This window comes from Cavia porcellus, unplaced genomic scaffold (assembly GCF_034190915.1).
Source record: "Cavia porcellus strain 051 isolate PalLab524CR breed Dunkin Hartley unplaced genomic scaffold, mCavPor4.1 scaffold_8, whole genome shotgun sequence".
NCBI lineage: Eukaryota > Metazoa > Chordata > Mammalia > Rodentia > Caviidae > Cavia > Cavia porcellus.
The window spans coordinates 30215916-30236417 of record NW_026947491.1 but is presented as its reverse complement, the minus strand read 5'-3'; the positions used below and the strand labels follow the sequence as shown (position 1 = coordinate 30236417).

Here is a 20502-nt window from a genome sequence, read left to right as displayed (position 1 = left end):
TACCAGGATAAAAAATACACAATTAGTGAGTGTGGTGGTGCATGGCCATAATCCCAGTACTTGGTAGACTGAGGCAGCAGGATCACTACAAGTTACAGGCTTAGCTTGGGCTGCATAGTGAGTTTAAGGCCAGCCTGGGCTACATAGCAAGACCCTGTTTCAAAAAAATGAAATATAAATAACAAAAAACACCCAATATTAATTTGTGAACATCAATGAACATAGTTATACTAACATAAATTCACAGAAAAGTTCTATCACTTTTGTCTTATTTTTTATTTAAAAAGTGATCTATATGATATGAGAGGATTAACTAAAAATTTACAGTGTATTGATATGATTTTGATTCTGCTTTATTTTACAGCCAACAATAAATTAAGAAAATATACTATGTACGTGTATATCTTATACAATCCCTGCCTTACGTTACATTACAAGGTAGGGTACACTTTTCAAATGATATGAAATGACGTCTTAGTGCACCGTGAAGTCAGTTATGTGGGTCAAAATATAAGCTAGCAAAACAAAAGAATAGCATACCATAGAAACAATGATAAATCTCAGACAAGAATAAATAGTACTTCATGTTGTTTTGGTTGTGCATGTACAGGGCTGAGATATAAATTCACATTTTAGTACAAATTGCAGATTACAAATATTGGAAAAATGTCAATTCAAAGAGTCAGACTCAGAATGGTCCTCAATACATCACTGTCATCCTGGAATGGATTTTCTCAGGGGAGAGCCACTGAGGTGAGCCCTGGTACTTTAGCACCCGTCTGTGTCCCAAATAGTGCAAAATACAGCACAATTAAGTTGCAGAACAAGTCCAACTGGAAAGATGGTAAAGTACCAGAATATAGGGGGAATTTGGGTTCTGTACTGCTTTTGTAAACCCACAAATTAATGCAAATGCAGCGTTTTTTCCAAATTCTGCCTACATATTTGAAAGGATATGAGACTATATCTTTTTGATTATCTCAAAATAAGGCAGGGCTTCATAGTTGCTGCACTAACTTTAGCCAAACATTTAAGGGTTTTGAAAAGTGCTGTAGAATTCATTTATACACTAATGAAAAGTGAGAAGTATAAATAGATTTTTTACATTTTTAACATTTTCTCCAGTATAGGTTTTGGAGCCATGAGCAATTAATTATATTCCCTTCTCATTGCTAGGTACTATATACAAGTAGAGTTCTGGGAATTTATAAAATTAGCTTCTATAATAATTTCAGAGAAGATAAAGTAATGTGCCCTATATATCACAGAAGACATCAAAGAGTTGTCTTATTTCTGTGCTACTGTGGAACAAGATATTAGGTAGGAATGGTTCAGACAGCTGAGATCCCCTTCAGTCTTCTTACTACTCTTGGGGATGTCTTGTCACAGAAGTCATTTTCCAAGGTTGAACAAAGACAGGTCCTAACTTAAACTCTTTGTTTGCATTAGATGTAAGGTATCATAGCAAAGTATCAGAGTGTGATGGATGAAAGTAGTTTGGGACAATAATATGCTACCAAAATTTACTGTTACTTTGTGTTGTTATATTTAAATGCATGTACCTTTTCATTTAATATTAAGGAGAGTTAACACATTGCATGAATCCTAGGTAAGTTACTTAAATAAAACACCCTGGGTGTTGAGGATATCACCCTATGGGAGATGTTTCACTTAGCATGCATGAGGCCCTGGGTTCCACCCCTAGCTTCTCAAGAAAATAAATAAAATAATAAAAAGCATTCATTTGCTGGGGGTGGGGGGTTTAATGGGAATTGAACTCAAGACTTAACGCCTGCCAGGCAGGTGCACCAATGAGCTATATTCCCAACCCCCCCCCCTCCAAAGCATTCCTGAATTAATTTTCTCTCCTTGTCTTCATGTCCTCCCTATCCTCTTAAACAGATAATAAACTGCAAGCGCAGTTCACAAATATGAGCTGACCATTTATGAACTTTTGTATAAACACTGGTGGAAACTTCATTTTATTATTACTTTTTTTTGTAATTTTGAGACAGGGTCTCACTATGCAGTTAAGGTTGACCTTGAGCTTACTTTGTAGCCCAGGTTGGTCTTGAATTTGCAAGAATCTTCTTGCCTCAATCTCCCAAGTGCAGGGATTACAGGTGTGAGCCACCACGCCCAGCTCCACTCTTGGAAACTTTTAACAGAACACTAAAAAGGAAAGGCAGTTGAATTCCATTGTACCGATGCAGTTAACTTTTCTCTCACATTTGTCATAGTAAGGTATGAATTATAGACTGGCTATATTTAAACAAAAGGCAGTGAGGTGGCTTTTAATAGAGTTTTAATTATATAGCTTAGCACCAGATTCATTCACCATCAGGTTATGCTAAAAGACAAGCTTCTGTAATACCTTTTAAGTAGAACTGAATCTGCAAGGCTGTATGTTACTGTCATATCCTGGAAGAAGTGCTGAGGTGTGGCCAGCTTATACTTTTTACTTAATAAATTTCTGCAGCTTATTAATTATGTTTATTATAAGTATGTAACACTTTTGAAACAAAAGGCTACATTAGAAGAAATAGTGGTACCACACTGATTTTGTTTGATGTTTAGTTTCACTGGCAGTGTACAACGATATGCCAATGCATAGAGCAAATGCCATAGAAACAATAAAGAGTTTTAAAAGATGGATTTGTAATACTGGCAGTGATAAATTCTCACATGAGTTAGGTGTCTCTTAGGTAAAGTTTGATTTATTTTCAAATTAAGTGTATTTAGAAGTAGACCTCACAACAAAAAAAATACATCGTTATAAAGCATTAATTTCTTTAAAGTTAAGAAATATAAAACAAGCATATATATTATAAAGTGAAATGGAAAATTCTTGAGTTTTTAAAATAAAACAACAAACTTCAGAGAAATTCCTAATTGACTATGATCTGCTTAGTGTATTTCCAACTCTCTTCATAGTATGAATGTAGTTTCCTCTTAGACATATATTCCTGCAAATCAAAAGAAAATGTTCACTTTTCTTACTGATTTTTAATCTGGTAGAATTTGCCATTTTAAAGAGAATAGCTGGGTAAGAAAATCATAAAGCGAAACTTTATTCAGAAGTTTTTCCTCTATTATTTGTAGCCTAAAATATAAAACTTTCCAAATTGTGATTTGTAAGAAATATTTTTTAAACGAATAGTGGCTATTTAAATAATAACCAAATTCTTGATAGCAATTGTAGATTTCTTTCTTTTTTTTTTTTTTTTTTTTTTTTTTTTTGTTGGTACTGGGGATTGAACTCACGACCGTGCACTTGCAAGCCAGGCGCTTATGCCACTGAGCTAAATCCCCAGTCCAAATTGCTAGATTTCTTAACAAAAAGTTAAGTAGGGAAATAGGTTTCTATCTTCTTTAGATTGTTTTCCATTATTTATATTACCATCAAATGAATATAGATTCCTTGAGGTCCAGGACAAGTTGCTCAATGCTCTGAGTCTTTCTGACTGTACATGTGGCACTATTCCAACCGTCCCTTCACAGGCATGAGTGAACACAGCATTTTACTGTGTATTATCGTGTTTATTCTCTAGAGTCACCATTTGATAAAATTTTAGTTCTTCATATGGTTGCTAATTCTCCTTAAAAATAAGTTATGTTCTGAGGTGATTTCCTATGTGTCAGTCTGCACCCTATTCAAACATGATCTCTTTGATTCTTGAGGTTAGAAGCTATTTTACTGGTTAATCCATGGAATTTTTCTTGAATCTGGTTTTATGTGATCTGGTTGATGATACTTTAGAAATATAGGCCAAGCTTTTAATTTACTGTCTTTTCTCCTGAAACACTGGTATATCTACTCATCACTGGATATGAGTTAAATAGCAGTCATTTATGAAATTCATAAAATTTATCCTGTTGACAATGTAATCTAGATACCTGAACTAGAATACATCATAGAGAAGAAATATAATAATATACATCACATTCATAAAATCCTTCTCTAAATTATTGTTTTATTTGGTGAGAGCTCTTAGAAATTCTTCAAATACTAGAATATATTATGACTTCATGCATAATTTTTCTTGACTATAATTTTCCTTTTCATATCATATCAAACAAATTAAGAACATTAGCTGTGCACTGTGGCACATGCTTATATCTAGTCTCTAGCACTCAGGGGCTGAGGCAGGAGCAACATAAATTGAGGCTACCCTGGATAACTTAGCACAACCTTATCTCAAAACTTTAAAACCGAAAAGGGTTAGCTAGAGATACATAGCTCAGTGTAAAAACCCTAAATTCAATAGTTCTCAGCACAGTGAACTTGACATGGAGGTACGTCAAAAGGTGTTACTTCTATTGATTTTGATGCATTTTTTTCTGTCTTTTTGAGTCAGGATCTCACTATGCAATTAGCTAACCTTGTAGCCCAGGCTGGCTCAGACTTGTATCAATCCTCCTGCCTCAGCCTCCTAAGTACTGGGATTCCAGGCATGCACCACCGCACCTGACTCTATTGTACTTTTTGTATTGAGGTGGAGTTAGTGTAATGGTTTACTGTCATATAAACCATTTTAATTTGTACATTTCAGTGACATTAAGTATATTCGTATTGTATGTCCATTGGCTATATATGGTTTCACAGCAAAACTCATTTTTTTATTGCTACAATATATAAAACACTTTTACAATTCTGAGTAGTGTACATGCAATTTACTAATCCATGCAAAAATAGCAAAGGCGCACTGTTACCTCAGTTTTCAAGGTAAGAAAGTTCAGACAGCTTAAGTAATTTATTGAATATCATACACAAGTGTGTTACTTAGTTGAGAGAAGTCTGTTCCCATAATTTAGGATCATCCCTTTGTTCTAAATAAACCTTCGTCTTGGTAAACTTTTTTCGTGTACAAACTTCTAGGTCAGCCACATATTCCTGCGTGTTGGTGGCACTGACATTGCCATCCTGCTAGTGTGTTGCTTTAAAAAAAAGTGTACTCAGGAATGATTAATGTAGGCTTCTAAGATGTTTAAATATTTTAAGATCAGAAAGATTTGTTGGCTCATGTTGTTATGAAGCACCACTGCACAGAGAGAAACTTTTATATTCTGTAGTAGTCCTCGCCTCTTCCTTGTGTTTCAGATATGCTTCTTCAGTGAAGGACGGCTCCCAGTACTTCGTGCTCCTGATTGTGACTGATGGTGTTATCTCGGATATGGCTCAGACGAAGGAGTCCATAGTTAATGTGAGTGGGGGCAGCATTTTAGGTGTTTTAACAGTGAAACAAAGTACCCATACCTTTGTAGCCAATGGTATTTTTACCATTAGGCAGACCACTGCACACACATCTGTCCTATTGATCCACAAAAGCCAAGCTGGAGCGTGAACAATTCAATCAGAGCACAGTTCCTTTTGTGTCTTTGTGTGAGTCTGTGTATGGTGGGGGGTATTTGCATGAATGTATTTGATTTTGACTAATATATTACTTTGATGCCCTTGTATACAATGTGTATAGTCTTCTGACCTGTACAGGTTATTCCTTAATTTTACCTGTCAGTAACATGAGAACTATGCTAAGTAAATCCTATTTCTATATAAACTGAATAGGAACTGAGTTTGATTTAATATGTACTTTACTATTCATTATAATTCCTACTTATACATTTGGCTTTTATGATTTAATTATCTTCTTTAAAATTGTCCTAAAAATCTACATTTATTAAATATGAGTTGGTTAAAATTATATCTATTTTTACCCACCATTTCTATACCTAGGCTAGCAATGTTTGGTACAAAGTCAACTTTTAAAAGCAAGTTGTGTGAGTAAATGATTTATCAAGCCTCACTGTTTTTAGGAACAGAGAAATATAGTTAGCTGTGGTGCGAAAAAAAAAAAATAGTTACATGTGGGGAAGAAAAAGATCCCTTACAAATGTTTTTAAAGAAAAACCAAACACAAGGGAGAGGTTATAGCGGGATTCAAGTGTTCTTACATGTCTGTTTATTTTTAACTAGTTACATGGGGGTTGAATTCGCCTTGATTGCCTTTATCTGGTCATTGGCATTAGTTTACACTTTAAACCAAGGATTAATAGTGTAGACATGGTACCGTGAGAAGCAGTTGTTTTTAGTTCATTGACCTCATAGCTGCGGGTATGGTTGCTGTCCTGTGCCTCTGTTTGTTGCTGGGGCTCTCATCTTTCCCACTTAATTATTTAAAGTGTTAATATAATTTGAGGAATACATATAATGAAAAAACGCATTATAACATCAAATATTTAGTCTCCCTCACAACTTCATGGATATTTAATACATAAATAATACTAAAAATAAGTTTCTGTAAAGATCATTTGTTTTTATTATTTACTAACCATTTATAACTTTGGGCAAGGTAGAGTATGTTGCTCCTGTTTTATGGGCCTCAGGCGATTTTCTCCCATTAGAACGGATTTTGCTGAGGAGAAGGAGCAGGAAAACAAAAAACCCCAAGACACGTTGTCAGCCAAGGAAGGTTTTGCCTGATGGTAGTCAGTGAAATCATGTTCTCCTTAGTGTTTTAGCTGAGTTTATGTAGCAGGGGTCGTTCTGAGGAATAGATTTGCTTATGCACAGTTTGGAAAGGCTGAGAGTGAAATCAAGCATATTATGCTGTTAGTCTTGAATATGCCAAGAAGCTATCAAACTGACTTAAACCTCAATATATTTGCCTCTTAAGAACTCAATTTCCTAATTCTTACTGGATTGTGTTTCTTTTTGAAGGCCTCAAAACTTCCAATGTCAATAATTATAGTAGGTGTTGGGCCAGCAGAATTTGATGGTGAGTAATAAAATTTCAACTGTCTTCCTTAAGATTTTATTTAATCTGATATATAACACTCTTAGTTTTCTAGTATTACTGCCCTTGGGGAAGAATGTGATTGTTTTATTTGTATATCATATCTTTGTAGACATATAGATAGCTTATGAGAATGTCTATTAAGGTAAGCAAAATAAAAGATTTTGTCATTGGACGAGGACCTTGTCTCTCTAGTTTGCAGATTAATTTAACTGTAGCTTGGTATTTCATTAGAGACATGTAGTTTATACCTCAGAATAAAACTTAAGACTGACAAGGTGATAAATCGAGTTTTAGTTCCCAAGGCAAAACACACTCTGCGTTCACTACAGCCTTTAACGATGAGCATGAAATTAATAAATCATTAAGTTGTGAAAAGAAATGTTAACATAAGCATAGCATGCTAATTTAATATGTTTCCAGGCCCTGGCTAGTTGATGGACATTAACTTTATAAATAAGGAAGTTCTGTCATGTGAAAGTGCAAAGTAAAATGACAAATGAAACTGACCAGCTGAAATTTAATGAGACCTTATATAAGTAGGCTAAATTGGCTCACTGAGTAATTTTCTGTGTGCTCAGACCTTGTTTCAATGCAAATTATGTGACAGGTGTTTGTGCAACTCCTGATTTAGGTTAGACTTCTTGAAGGATAATCAGTATCTAGTTATTGGAGGTGAATTCTTAAGTAACATTGTGTTGAGCAGCAGTTGCATGACCATGTAACATTCACCTGGTTCACGATTTGCTTGTTTGCTTGCTTGTTCACTTGTTGATTTGTTTATTAACAATGGCCATGTATTTCACTTGGAATTTTGAAAAAGGAAAATAGGTTTAGAATAGTTGGAGACAAAGTAGCTAAATTGTGATGATCACTGGAGTGATTCCTGCCCCCCACCCCCACCCCGGATAATGTGGGCCTGTCAGTCTCAGGTAAACCACTACAAGAAAGGCTTTCGTTGTGGCCTGGAGTCCTTTAGATTTCTCCACTTGGCTGGCCATCCTTTTTATCCTTATACTCTTCTGCTTTCTAAAGAAAGTCATTTAGCCTTGAGTGCTGCTTCTGCTGATACTTCCTGCATCTCTGAGTATTGGTATCTTGCACTTTACTTGAGAAGTGAATTTGAAACATTTCTGGAGTCAGGAAAGGTAAGCTACATTTAATGCTTTGTGTACTTGATCATCTGCATTAATCAGTGACTCACAAACTTCCTGATTGCTAAGTTTAAGTAAATCATACTTTTCTCTTTGGCTTCCGTTGTTTCTTGCCTCCATCCATTCACCACTCATGGATTTATCACAGGTCTTATAGACTCTTTTGAAGTTCCTCTGTTAGGTAAAAGGCCTCAGAGATGGCAAATCTCCTTTACCCCTTGTTCCTCGGGAGCTTCCGTAACGTGACTTGTGGCACAAAGTGACCTTCCTGGTGTGTGTTTCTGGTTATACATTTCTATGCAGGAGGCATAGCTGTTTGAAAACTGTACTCATCAAATGGCCACCCCTGCCTGCTTTTGTTCCTAATGAATTCCTTAGGATTTGGTGTTTAACAGTTCATTCTTTCTTTATCTGAGATCTTGAACTAACTAAAAAAGATAGGCAAGAGTCACTCAAAGCCATATATCAGCTTTAATACTAGACGTGAATTTAAGAGTTTTGTCAACCGGTGCACAGCTGACTTTCCATCTTTTCTTCCCAAGGGTCTAGCGCCCTCCCCTTATTTCCAGGCCTCCTGTGATAGGGGAGAGCTTGACTCACGCTGGCTCTTTTGGATTCAGGTGGAAGAGTAAGTGAGGACTGTAGACAGAGAGGGAGTTGCTTTCCCAGCAGAAGTGCTCCCTGAAATTAGAGTGATGCTTTCTTCTGGGAATATGTGAACAGAGAAGTAGGTCCTGCCCTACCCCATTCCTGCTTTCACCATGACAGAAGTTTTATCAGGATGGAAAAGCTTGCAGGTTCAGAGTAGGAAATAGTAGCAGCTTCTCTAAAGTACTTGTCTTTCTTTCCTCTCAAAACACATCTCTTGTCCCATAGCTGAGGAGAAAAAAGAAAAGGTACTCATGTTTAATAAAGAAAGCCTCTGACATACAATTTCCTGCTGTCATTTATAGATCAGCCATCAGCACCACCCAGTTTGCTGTATAGTGTGTTCATATAGCTCATGTTTAAACTGATGTCGGTAAACACTAACCCTCACTTGCAGATTGTGTCAGCTAACCACATAAATCCTACGCATCTTTGAACCAGAAAAACATTGTCTTGTGTGGGCAAGAAATGCATTATTTTGCAGTCTGTAAATTATTCAATTAGTGAATATTCATATTTATTTCTATAATCTAGTAAATAGCAGTGTTACATGCTCTGCATACTTTTCCATAGTGATTTTCACCTCTCTATAAAGCACCTTCATTAAGAAGAAAGATTCTCCAAGCAGGACCTTTTTTTTCCATACATGGTAGTCAAACCTTGAGTTAAAGCAAGATCTGCTCCCTGCTTTGATTCAGGTTAGAGGAAGGGCTAGGTAGAAGTGATTCTAATGCCGTAGCATCTCCCACGGCTGGAGAGATGTTTGTCTGCACTTTTCCAAGGAGAGGCACTGGCGGGCAGTGGGACGGGGGCTGACAGTCTGGAAAGTCTAGTAACCCCTCTACCACCTACACACCATTCCTCTTCCTCCTATTGGTGCCAGTACAGCTTTTAAACCAGAGGCGTACTGGAGGGTGGAAAATCATAAGCTCTCATCCTTCTAATTCAGAACTACCTGAATTACTGTCAATGTCTTCATTAATGGGCATGAAACCCTGTCAAAGACTAATAAAGACTATAAAGAATTCTGGAAATTGAGACTTAGATTATCATCTGGTTCTTGCTTCCCATTTTAGAGGCAGTATAGAGTAATTGATGTGGTTTATTACAGGATGAAAGGAAAAATGTCTGTGTTTGTTGACATTTTTCCATCAGTGTACAATTATGTTTCAAACTAGCATGAAAATTGTAAAAGCAAACCTAGATGAAAGCAAATTAATTATTGAAAATATTTGAGCACCCTATTTACATGTCTATAAAGTAAAGGAGAAAAAAATAGGTCTTTTGTATTTTTGCGTAAGTTGATTACTTTCCTGGTTGCAGTGTATACATTTTACAAAATTATGACATATTCTGTGCCTTTGAATGGTAGCTCTCTTCCAGTGATGTAAACTACCAATGGATTAGCCAAACCTGTGAACTTGTTATAGAAAAATGAAATTTTGAAGAATATTCATTTACCAAAATGCATAATCCAGATCCTAAAGAAAATAGTGAAGAAGGAAGAATCATATTCTGACCAAATGATATTTTATTTTTCTGTGCAAAGAGCAAGCATACAGGCTCTCTGGAGTCTGGGAAAGTCTGTGTATACAAAATGCATTATTAATAATAGAATTATACTTTAAGCATGAATTAGCATCTCTCATATAATTAATTATTTAGATAATTCACACTGAAAACTTAAACTCTGGAAAATGTTCCTAATTAAAACATAACATGTGGCATAAGCCATTCCTTTATATCACAGCACTACTAAGTGTCAGCTGATCTATGCAATGTTGAAATTGTTAACTAATTTCAAAAAAATATACTTTATTTATTCAGTACAGGACTGAAATGCCATTTTGTTTTGTAATTTATTCATTAAGTAAAGTTAGGTAGTGTAGATATATAACTTCATTGTAGTTTCTCAGTGAGAATGAAGTATGACATGTATTGAAAATTCTGTAATTAATTGCCAGGTTTCTTAAACAAGAAAGAAAAATTAAGACAGTCCTACAAGGATGGAACATGTACCCTGGATAGGTGAACCCAAGACTGTTCCACAATGCATTGACTCTGTCTACCTTTCAAAAGTTATTCAATCTATGAAATGTGCACTCAGTCAGAAATGAATGCAGGGGTGATGTCAAAAGGCTCTTTGTTACAGCACAGGACAGATTGCACAGGACATGGGCTATATATAGATACAGATATCCAGATATAGATATAATAAATATATCTATATATAATTTTGCCCACAGTTTTAGTTTTTGACTAAAATATATTGAATTGATGATCATATTTTGCTTTCTAGCAATGGTTGAATTAGATGGAGATGATGTAAGGGTCTCCTCCCGAGGAAAATACGCTGAAAGGGATATTGTGCAGGTAAGAAACTAAACAAAAATAATGTTTGGTTCACTGTAAAGAGCCCTGTGGTTTGGTTTTGTTTTTGGTAAAGAGCAACTTATATTGAAATAAAGAGTTTCTGTTTCTATTTAACTTATTTATATCTATAAGATGCATATTGAGTTTCATGGCCTAGAAGAGCACCCAGTTACTTTCCCCTTTACTTCTAGTTCACAATACATATGGTGGAATTGCTAAAACTTTGCTTTCCTACATTCCTATTAGAAAATATCATTAAGATCTTTAGTACCGTTAGAAACCTGGAAACATTACAGACTGTCAAATGGGGCAACATGTATTTATTCTTTAGTCCTCAAGAACTAAGTATATATTTTTAATTTGTATTTTTATTTAAAGTGTTTGCGGGGCTGGGGATTTAGCTCAGCGGCATAAGTGCCTGCCTTGCAAGCAGGCAGCCGTGAGTTTGATTCCTGGTACCGATAAAAACGAAGAAGACAAAAATAAATAAATAAATAAATAAAAAATAAAGTGCTTGCAGTACAAAAGTGTGGGGAGTTGGTGTGTGGACGTAACACATTTGAATTCCTTTTATATACCCTTCTCCTCTCTCCCCACTTTCTCCATTTCTTGGTCCTATTCCCAGTTGCAAAAGATTTATCTTGCCATTTTCTGTTATCTATTATTTTGATTTTTATTTACTTTGAGTTTCTCATATAAAAACATTTAAACTTGTGTATCTGATTTATTTCATGTAACATTATGGTCTCTAGATGCATCCATTTTCTTACAATGACTCAAATTTATCTTTCCTTATAGCAGAATAATATTCCACTATTTATCACATTTTCCTTTATCCATTCATCTTTTTGATGGGCATACAGGTATGTCCAAGATCTAACTATTATGAGCTGTGCTTCTGTAAATATGGGTATATGGGTATGCATATCGCTCTAATATGAAATCTTAAACTCTTTTGGGGAAATACCTAGAAGGAGACTAGATAGTTCCAATTAAATTTCTAATTTTAATGTTTTGAGCAGTATCTACACCGATTTTCATAGTCATTCTTGTAGTTTATATTCATATATATATAAATATAATGGGATCATTTTCCAGTTTCACGTGACAAAAGGCTCTGACATCTCAGAGTCAGATCAATTAGAGTTCAAATAATGATTCACATTTTCAGGGTACAAATAATGACTCACAATCTAATAGGAAGACAATTTGTATGTCACTATTTGCAGCTGTATCTTGGCATATGACCCCATAGTGAGTCATATGTGATAAAGTCTTACGGCTTCAAGCTCTCACGCCACTATAGTATGAATGATAAGCAGTATGAGTTCCAATGGTGATTATTTTAAAACTTACATGACTTAGTATCCTAAGTATATATGTCAAGGCATTTCAGTTGTTTGTTTGTGCTGTGAAATGGTCATTGTGTGTAATGGCATGCTCATTTTTCCAGGCTACACGAAGCTGCTGGCCAGCCTATCAGTTCCTTAAAAATTATATTTAAATTGTATTTTCCATTACAAGGAGAATAAGAACCTTGAAGGTTTAAACTAAAAAAGTCGCTAATGGAGCACTGCACCATAGGAGCAATCAAACAAAATTGAGCAGGGCAGCAACTAAAAACCCATTTGCCCAGAGATTCAAAGTGGCTTTTGCAAATAGGCAAAGCCAGTCATTAAAGTAACCATGTGTAACATTTCCCTTCCACTGGGTAGATGGTAAAAAAAAAATGTGGAGTATCAAGGATAACATATTTTCTTCACAGGAGAATGCCTTTATTTGTATTCATCATATAAATTATTAAATTTGTGAGATGAGAAAATTGATTTATTCTTCTAAGATGAGTCTACATTTTAAGAGTGGTGAGTTATTTCATGGTCAGTGTGCATTCACAAACGTGTGAGAATGGTGTTCAGGGTCCTCAGCTTCCAGACTCAGAAATGAGAGATTGGATGAGAAAGTAAACACTGGTCTGCTGCGTTGAGTGAGAAACTGTAGAGCTAGAAGGATGTGAGCAACCTTTCAAGAAAAATTGAGTGCATATTTTGAAAGCTGTAAAATTTGATACTAATAAGATGTAAAGGAAATGAGTTATTTGTCAGTCTCAGTCTCGCAGAGTAGTTCATGACATGACTGAAGGGATTAATGTTCCTTTGCAAAAGATTTTGATACTTTAGGTTTAAAGGATAGAAAGTTGTGAAAATCTTTTTCCACTCCCAGCATACTTGTAGGATGCAGGATATTCTTCTTGCTGTGACTTGATAGGCAACAGTTCTCAAACTGAGACTTAAGTGGCACCTTCGACTCTACGCCTCCATTAACAACCTTAAATAAAATACGATATGGACTCACATCTGAGGTTGAAAACTAGGATTCCTTTCTTAGTTAGTTTTTAAAAGCAGGTTTTTACACTGATTGGAACTGTGTGTATTCAGAGAACATGACTGTACATCTTTAATTCTGATGTTCTAAAGTGGTGAACCTATGGCAAGCATTTCACAGGAAGCTCTTTGTATCATTGAAAGTCCTAAAAGATTCACTATCACAGTCTATGGTATCTTTAAAAATGAATTTTAATTAACTTTAATTTAAAAAATTTCTACAGTATTATGCATCTTTGAGAAAGGTGAAAAGATAAGTTTTTTAAACAACAGAACAAAGTATTACTTTCAGTTAGCTGCATTAAAATTTAAAGGGGATAAAATATCCCTTGTGTTTAAGTTTTGAATGAATGTAAGTTGAACCTATCCAGGGAGCAGTTCCCTATTTATTTTGATCGTGTAAATGAACAGTAACAGTAAGGAGGATAGTGAGTGACACTGCCATACGTAGTACTTGAGCTCAGCACTTGTACATGTCTTAAATATCAGTTTAATTCAACAACCTACCAAACCATTTGAAAAATAATTTCAAATTCAATTGCAAAATTGAAACATGCATACCAAGTGTACCAGCATTACTAAATGTTAATTTTTGAATGTTGTGCCTTCTAAAATGTGTGGAATAAAGTGTAAACTATAACTACCACTGTAATAATTTTTTCTCATTAACCTTTACCCATGACTACTATTTTGTCACTTTGTAATTTTAGTTTCAGAGAGAAAATAAACCTCAACTGTTCTGTTTTGTACCTCTATGATTTTTGCCATGATATCAAGCCATAACCATAGATAGGTAATCTAACTTTGTCAGACTTTACCTCCACCTTGGTCTCTTCTCAGCTAAAGACTGTTACTTTTTCTTTCCCTTGACCTAGTGACCTTCAAGAGTAAGATGTTTCAGTTTTCTATAACCTGCTTTTAAAAACATCCTTGAGCTTTCCACATGATTATGAGATAGGGTAGAATTATGGTGACATACCTATGATTATGCCTGAAGTATCTTTTTTTAAAAAAGAGTAATTTTGTATTCTTTTAAAAGATAATGCTTTTACTGCATCAGAAACATTACATCTGCTATTTAGTTTCCTAAAAGTTTAAGTTGGTTTATATATAGCAATTTGATCATTTTGTGTTTCCTAATAACAGTTGCTTTGTAAAAGCACATCTTGAATCACATTTTAGTCAAAAACAAATTAAAAAACACTTGAGATTCCGCCTTATCTCAGAAAGAATGGCTATTATCAAGAACACAACCGATAAACAAATGCTGGCGAGGTAGTGGGAAAAGGAACACTTCTCCACTATTGGTGGTGGTAGACTGGTACAACCACTGTGAAAATCAGTGTGGAGATTCCTCAGAAAACTAAAACTAGAGGGTGCATTTGACCGAGTTATTCCCCTTTCTGGTATCTCCCCCCCAAAATTAAAAGTATCAGACCACAGTGATATATGTGCACCCATGTTCTAAGCAGCACAGTTTGTAATATTTAAATCTCAGAAATAGCCTAAGTGCTTATCTCAACTGGTGAATGGACAAAAAGATGTGGGGGGATTTTTTAATATAAAAGTGGAGTATTACTCAGCTGTAAAGAAGGATAAATTTGAGACATTTATTGATATATGGGTGGACTTTGAGACCACACCCTAAAGTGGAATGAATCAAACACAGATGTGTATATTGTGTTGTTTCTCTATTGCGAGAAACCAAAACTATAAATAAGGACCAGAATGTATAACTGATATTACAAAATAGGAAGAAAATGCTCAATTGGGAAGGGGAACCAGAGAGCAGGAAGAGGAAAAGGAAAGAAGGAAAAAGAAAAAGGAAAGAAAAAATAGTAATAAAGCCTTTGGAAACAAGGAGAGGATCAGGAATTGAAGGGAAGATAAGGGAATGGGAACAAAGAAAAGAGGAATTGAGATAAGCCCTATACTGCTATAAAGTCCCTGTGATGAAAATGATCATTATGAAAATTTAAAGGTACTGAGAAATTTAATTAAAGAAAAAAACAAAATAATAGGACTTTAGGTAATGTTCAAAATTCAACCTCAGTGGCAGTAGTTAATATATGAATATTTCAGCTTGCTTCTGATAGTGAATGTGTGAATTTTACATTTATTATCCATGTAATATCCAAGTAACAATTAAAAATGTGTTGAAGCCTCTTCTGTATGCCTATTTTATACTGAATCCAGTAATATTTGTTCCTCATTTGCATTAGACAATAGTTTTGCACCTGAAGCTCAATTTGGCATGGATTAATTCCACTTGATAGAAAAGCAGACCCCGAGAGGTGAACTTCTTCATCCTGATGCCCATGGGTCTAGCTGTAGAACCCCCAAGCCACCAAACCCATGTAGCAACACTGTGGCCAGTCAGGACCAGGTAGGGCCAAACAGGCAAGAGAATTCCATCTTTCTAGGTCAAGTGCACGTTAGAGAGTTTTGGTTACTGCTGTAGTTGGGTTGTCCTCTGTCAGGTAATGTTATTATTACTCATTTCACTCTCACATTGGGCTCCCAAAATTCTCCTGCAGTCAAATGTGCACAGGTGCCGATGTTCCTGTCTGGTACAGAGCTTCCCAGTCGTGTGAAGTAACCAGCTCTCGCTTCTGTTTTAGTTTGTACCATTCAGGGATTACATTGACCGGAGTGGAAATCACATCCTGAGCATGGCTAGACTGGCGAAGGATGTCCTGGCCGAGATCCCAGAGCAGTTTCTCTCCTACATGAGAGCCCGAGGGATCAAGCCGTCGCCAGCGCCTCCCCCGTACACCCCACCGACACACGCGTTGCAGACACAGATCTGACTGTGCTCCCAAAGGCCCGAGTCACCTGCTCTCCCGGGAGAACTGCTGAGCTACTGTACTGCGCCTGGTGCTCTGTGATGAACCAGGGAATGAGATAGAGATGCTTCTCTCAGCTTGGGTTCAGCAGTTCTAGTTAATGTGCTTTCTCGGATCCAAAATTCTCTTCCTAAACCAAAACTGTAAATATGGTTGTTGCATGAGCGACGAAAAAATTGTTTAAATGCTTGAAGCAAAATATGGATATCTTCTCTGAATCTTTACTTTTTTTCCCTTTTTGACAAAATAGCTAATTTCCAATGTATTGTTGGAAAAAAGCACAAACTATGTTTTTAACTGAAATATTGTCCTGGACTGCTGTATGTATAGGAGAGCAGTCTCTGTATCAATGTTTACATGTTACTACTTTTTAAATTTCAATACTTTTATAACTGTTCTTAAGAATAAGAGTTTTAAATATTGAATCCTTTGTCTTCTAAATTGCAATAGCTATAATCACAGAGCAATATCTCTTTGAATGACTGTCTGGACAAACACAATTGCCAATAAGGGACGATAAAAACGCTCCATATTTCTGAGTAACTGAATCGTCTTAAGAAACTGCATCTGCTTAGTAATAAATTTCTCTGTAACATTTGCCAAGTGTGGGAGTTTAAACTTAGCAGATGTGTACCCTGCAAGAACATGCATTTTTCATGGAGTTTGGGTTCTAAATTTATACTGCAGTCAGTTTATGTTTTGTAATGTGAAGTAGAAATAATAAGTCAAACATTGTGAACTGTAAATGCACAGAAACTACTTTGTGTAAGTAGCATCCTTATATCATAATGCTATATAGAAGGACTAAAACCAATAATATTTAACTCTGAATCATGTAGCAGATGTTTTAAACTTTTTATTCCATTGTATCTTGTCTAGATATTTTAATTCAAAGGGATACTGGCTCTCTCGAATTGGGATTACTTGTTATCACCTTTACACCTCTCCACCAAGGTGCACAGGCTGGAGTCTTTTGTGAAATTTCCAGTTCAATATATACAACCACGTGACTTAATGCACAACACATTTGTGAAATAATCTACTACTGTATACTGAACTGCCTGTCCACAATTAATTGTAAAGAGTTTTTGCATGTACAGTTTTTACAAGAATTACAGTTTTGTGAAGTTGTGTCTAAATTAAAGCATTTCTTCAGAACAAATGGCCTTAAATTCTCACAGAATTCCTGGATATGATTGCGAATTGCCTTCAAAAAATAGAAAAGTATGTTCATTTATTTTTCTTTTCTGTCAACAGTGTAACTGCTTTATAATATTTTCCTTACCTATATCCAATTTATTACTTGGTTTATTTCTACTGTATGTTGTTCTTTGTCCCACCTCACCTAGGGTGACTTTTATAAGCATGAAACTATTTTATTGAAAAAAATATACACATACACATATCTAACAGAAACTGTTACAAAACTGTAATACTAAATTGTTCATTTTTAAGTATGTATTAAAACCTTAAAAAGAATAACTTTTCTTTGTAGATTTTATTTATGAACAGCATGGAGTGTGATGATTTTCTTAAATATTTATGCCAGTCTATTTTTAACCTAAGTTTTTTTTTCCTTCATTTATCAGTCCAAGAACTAAAGGTAAATAAGATCAATATATTTTTCTTGATATCAAATATCAGTCGTAAGATCAATATATTTTTCTTGATATCAAATATCAGTCGTTTTTCTTTGAACTGACTTGAAGAAATGAAAGATGAACTTTTTCTTATTTAAGTACCAGGGTAACCAAACATAGTAGGAGTAGATTTTTAGGAAAGAGCAATCTCAGTTGCAATTCTCACTTTTTGTGTGGCTATAAATAACTAGAAAATATCAGGTCTCATCTCTTCCTTTTAAATTGAGACACTAGGACTAGGAAGCACAAATAAGCTTGCATACAGGAATAACTGGAGTAGAGCTCATTACTATCACAAAAATACTTGTTTTAACCACTTAAATTCTTCATTATGGGTTATTTGCAATGAAAAGTCCAAGAAACATACTCCACAAATGTAAATCCATTCTCATATCTGTACCTACAATGTCCGTATCTACAAACTGGGCATCGGGGATAGTCAGACATTAAATAGTAAGCAATAAGAATATTTTCTGTTGAGAGAAGAGTGACAGATTCAAGTCAGAAAACCTGCTACTCTCAAAGACTTGGGATGCTGTCCTCTTCTTAACCTCACTCCCTTCATACCAAAGCCTCAAGTTACTATCTTATCTCCCTAATGAACTCTTAACCTTCTATTCAATCATTTGCATCACCAGGTCTTACTCAGTTATTTAGTGTCATTCTACATTGCTTTGCAAATGAAACAATTACTCCATCTTGTTGCATTACTTTTCCTCGGCCAACCTGGTCCAATCCCACATCTGCGACATGGTGCCCAGATGCCTCTCACTGGGCTGTGTTCTTTGGTGTCCACTCAGAACATCCTTTGTATTTTCAAACTCAAACCTCAACTCCACTTAACTGCTCTTTATGAGTTGCTTCTGTGAACTCATCTCTGCACTCCATCTTAGCATAAGGGCCTTTTATCTCCCTATCTTTAAAAAATATTAGTAACATCTACATGTAAGAAGATTTTGAATGTTTCTCAGTTTGATGTGCAACAAGGCTGTGGAAATGCTGCAGTGAAGAATGTCAGGTGCCTTCATGACTGTGTTTACCTCTCCTCAGCTGTGCAGTGCAGGGAGAAAGGAGGTGGATGTGACTCTCATTTAGAATGGCAGTGGTTGTGTTGTGGCAGACACAGAGAATCACCCAGGGAGGCTGAGATCAAGGTAAACAAACTTTATTAGCTGGCAGACAACATGACACTTGCATGGTTGGAGATGTCCACCCTAAGGGGGAAAAGTTTGAGGCTTTTAAGGATTAGAGTAAGGGACAGTCCTGAGTCATAGTTACTACTTTGTCATTAGAGTGGACAGCTGTTTCTCAGTAATGGATGGAATATTTTGCCAAGCAGGATGTAAAGACTAGGGCAACAAGGAATTTGCAGTTGCATGCATCAGCCAGGTGTACAGAAAATAAACAGTGAAAAAGAGTTCATATATACAGGGCAAAATGGAAGTCTGGTTACGAAATGGAATTACATTTGCCATAGCAGTTGGGGGAGGAGGAGATACTTGGAGCAAGCTTTCAGCATAGGCTGTTTTGTTCTTCGTTTGTAGTGAAGAAACAGAGACTTATGCTCTTTATAATTATAGTTAAAAGATACATTTAGTTATAATCAGATTTTATTTACAATTTATGAAGCACAATAATCTACAAAATGGGATGAGAATTCTGAGCAATAGCAAAACTTGATTTTATATAATGAGAACAAGAAAAGAGAATAGCAATAGTTGATTGGTTAACAGATGATTTTTCTGTCATGGTCATAGTAGAGGGTGCTTCCTTATGTTTATAGGAGTGTTAAGTACACTGAATATTCCTGTTTTCAGGAAAAATGTGTATTTTGAGATCCATAAGCTTGCATGAGGTTTCAGTTTGATCTTGTGAAAGTGTGGGTGACTGATTTGGTCTAGTCTGGTCTGGCTTGTTGGGGCCCTAAGTAGGAGTTCAGGCCAAGACTAGTCCTCCATTGTGTTAGCATTATTGTGACATATCTTCATCTTGCGATATGAAGAGGTTTCCCTCATAAGGGTAAGGTTGTGTCTCAGAGAGCCTACAACCATGAATGATCGTGCCTTTACTTTTTAGCTTATGCATATTTTTAATTATTTTATGCCACTATCTTGGTTACTTTGCTCTCATCACTGAGACAAAATACCTGACCCCACAATTAGGAAAGACAAGTTGCATTTATCTGATCCGTCCCATGGATCGGTCCGTGGGCCTTGCCTGGAGAGGGGACAGAGATGGAGGGCTGGGCAAGAAAAAAGAGAGACGGAGACAAGGCGGGATTGTATTCAAGTCTCGTTTATTCTTAAAATGGCTATAACTTATATAGGGTGGAGGCGGGCCAATGGGGCAGGAAGAGGGCACGGAGTGTTATCTGATAGGTCATCGTCACATCCGGATGTATGATGTAAGCAGGGGAGGATTATGGGAGACGTAGGCTGAAGCAGGGTGTTGCTCACGTCATGTGCTCTGTAGGCAAGGGGAGGATCATGGGAAATGTAGGCTGACACACAAAATGCCCTCAGGTGGGAGGGGCAGGGCAGCAGCAGCCATTCTGAGCCACTCCCTACATTTATCTACAGTTTGTGAAGATTTCAGTACATACTGGGCTGATTCCAAGGCAGAGTGGCATGGCTGAGGGGCAGCCCTTCATGGTTGCTACAAGCTAC

At 36.0% G+C, this 20502-nt stretch overlaps 1 protein-coding gene across 2 annotated transcripts in view; it reads left to right on the top strand.

Annotated features, from left to right (window-relative positions):
• Positions 1–17678, top strand: part of Cpne8 (copine 8) — a 219847-nt gene extending 202169 nt beyond the window's left edge. For both annotated transcript variants that reach the window (XM_063254539.1, XM_063254540.1), the window contains 4 exons: positions 5102–5204; positions 6719–6776; positions 10896–10969; positions 15972–17678. In XM_063254539.1, the coding sequence (XP_063110609.1) occupies positions 5102–5204; positions 6719–6776; positions 10896–10969; positions 15972–16160 (424 nt within the window). In that variant the 3' untranslated portion in view covers positions 16161–17678. The remainder of the gene's footprint in view (positions 1–5101; positions 5205–6718; positions 6777–10895; positions 10970–15971) is intronic.
• Positions 17679–20502: the final 2824 nt, after the last annotated feature.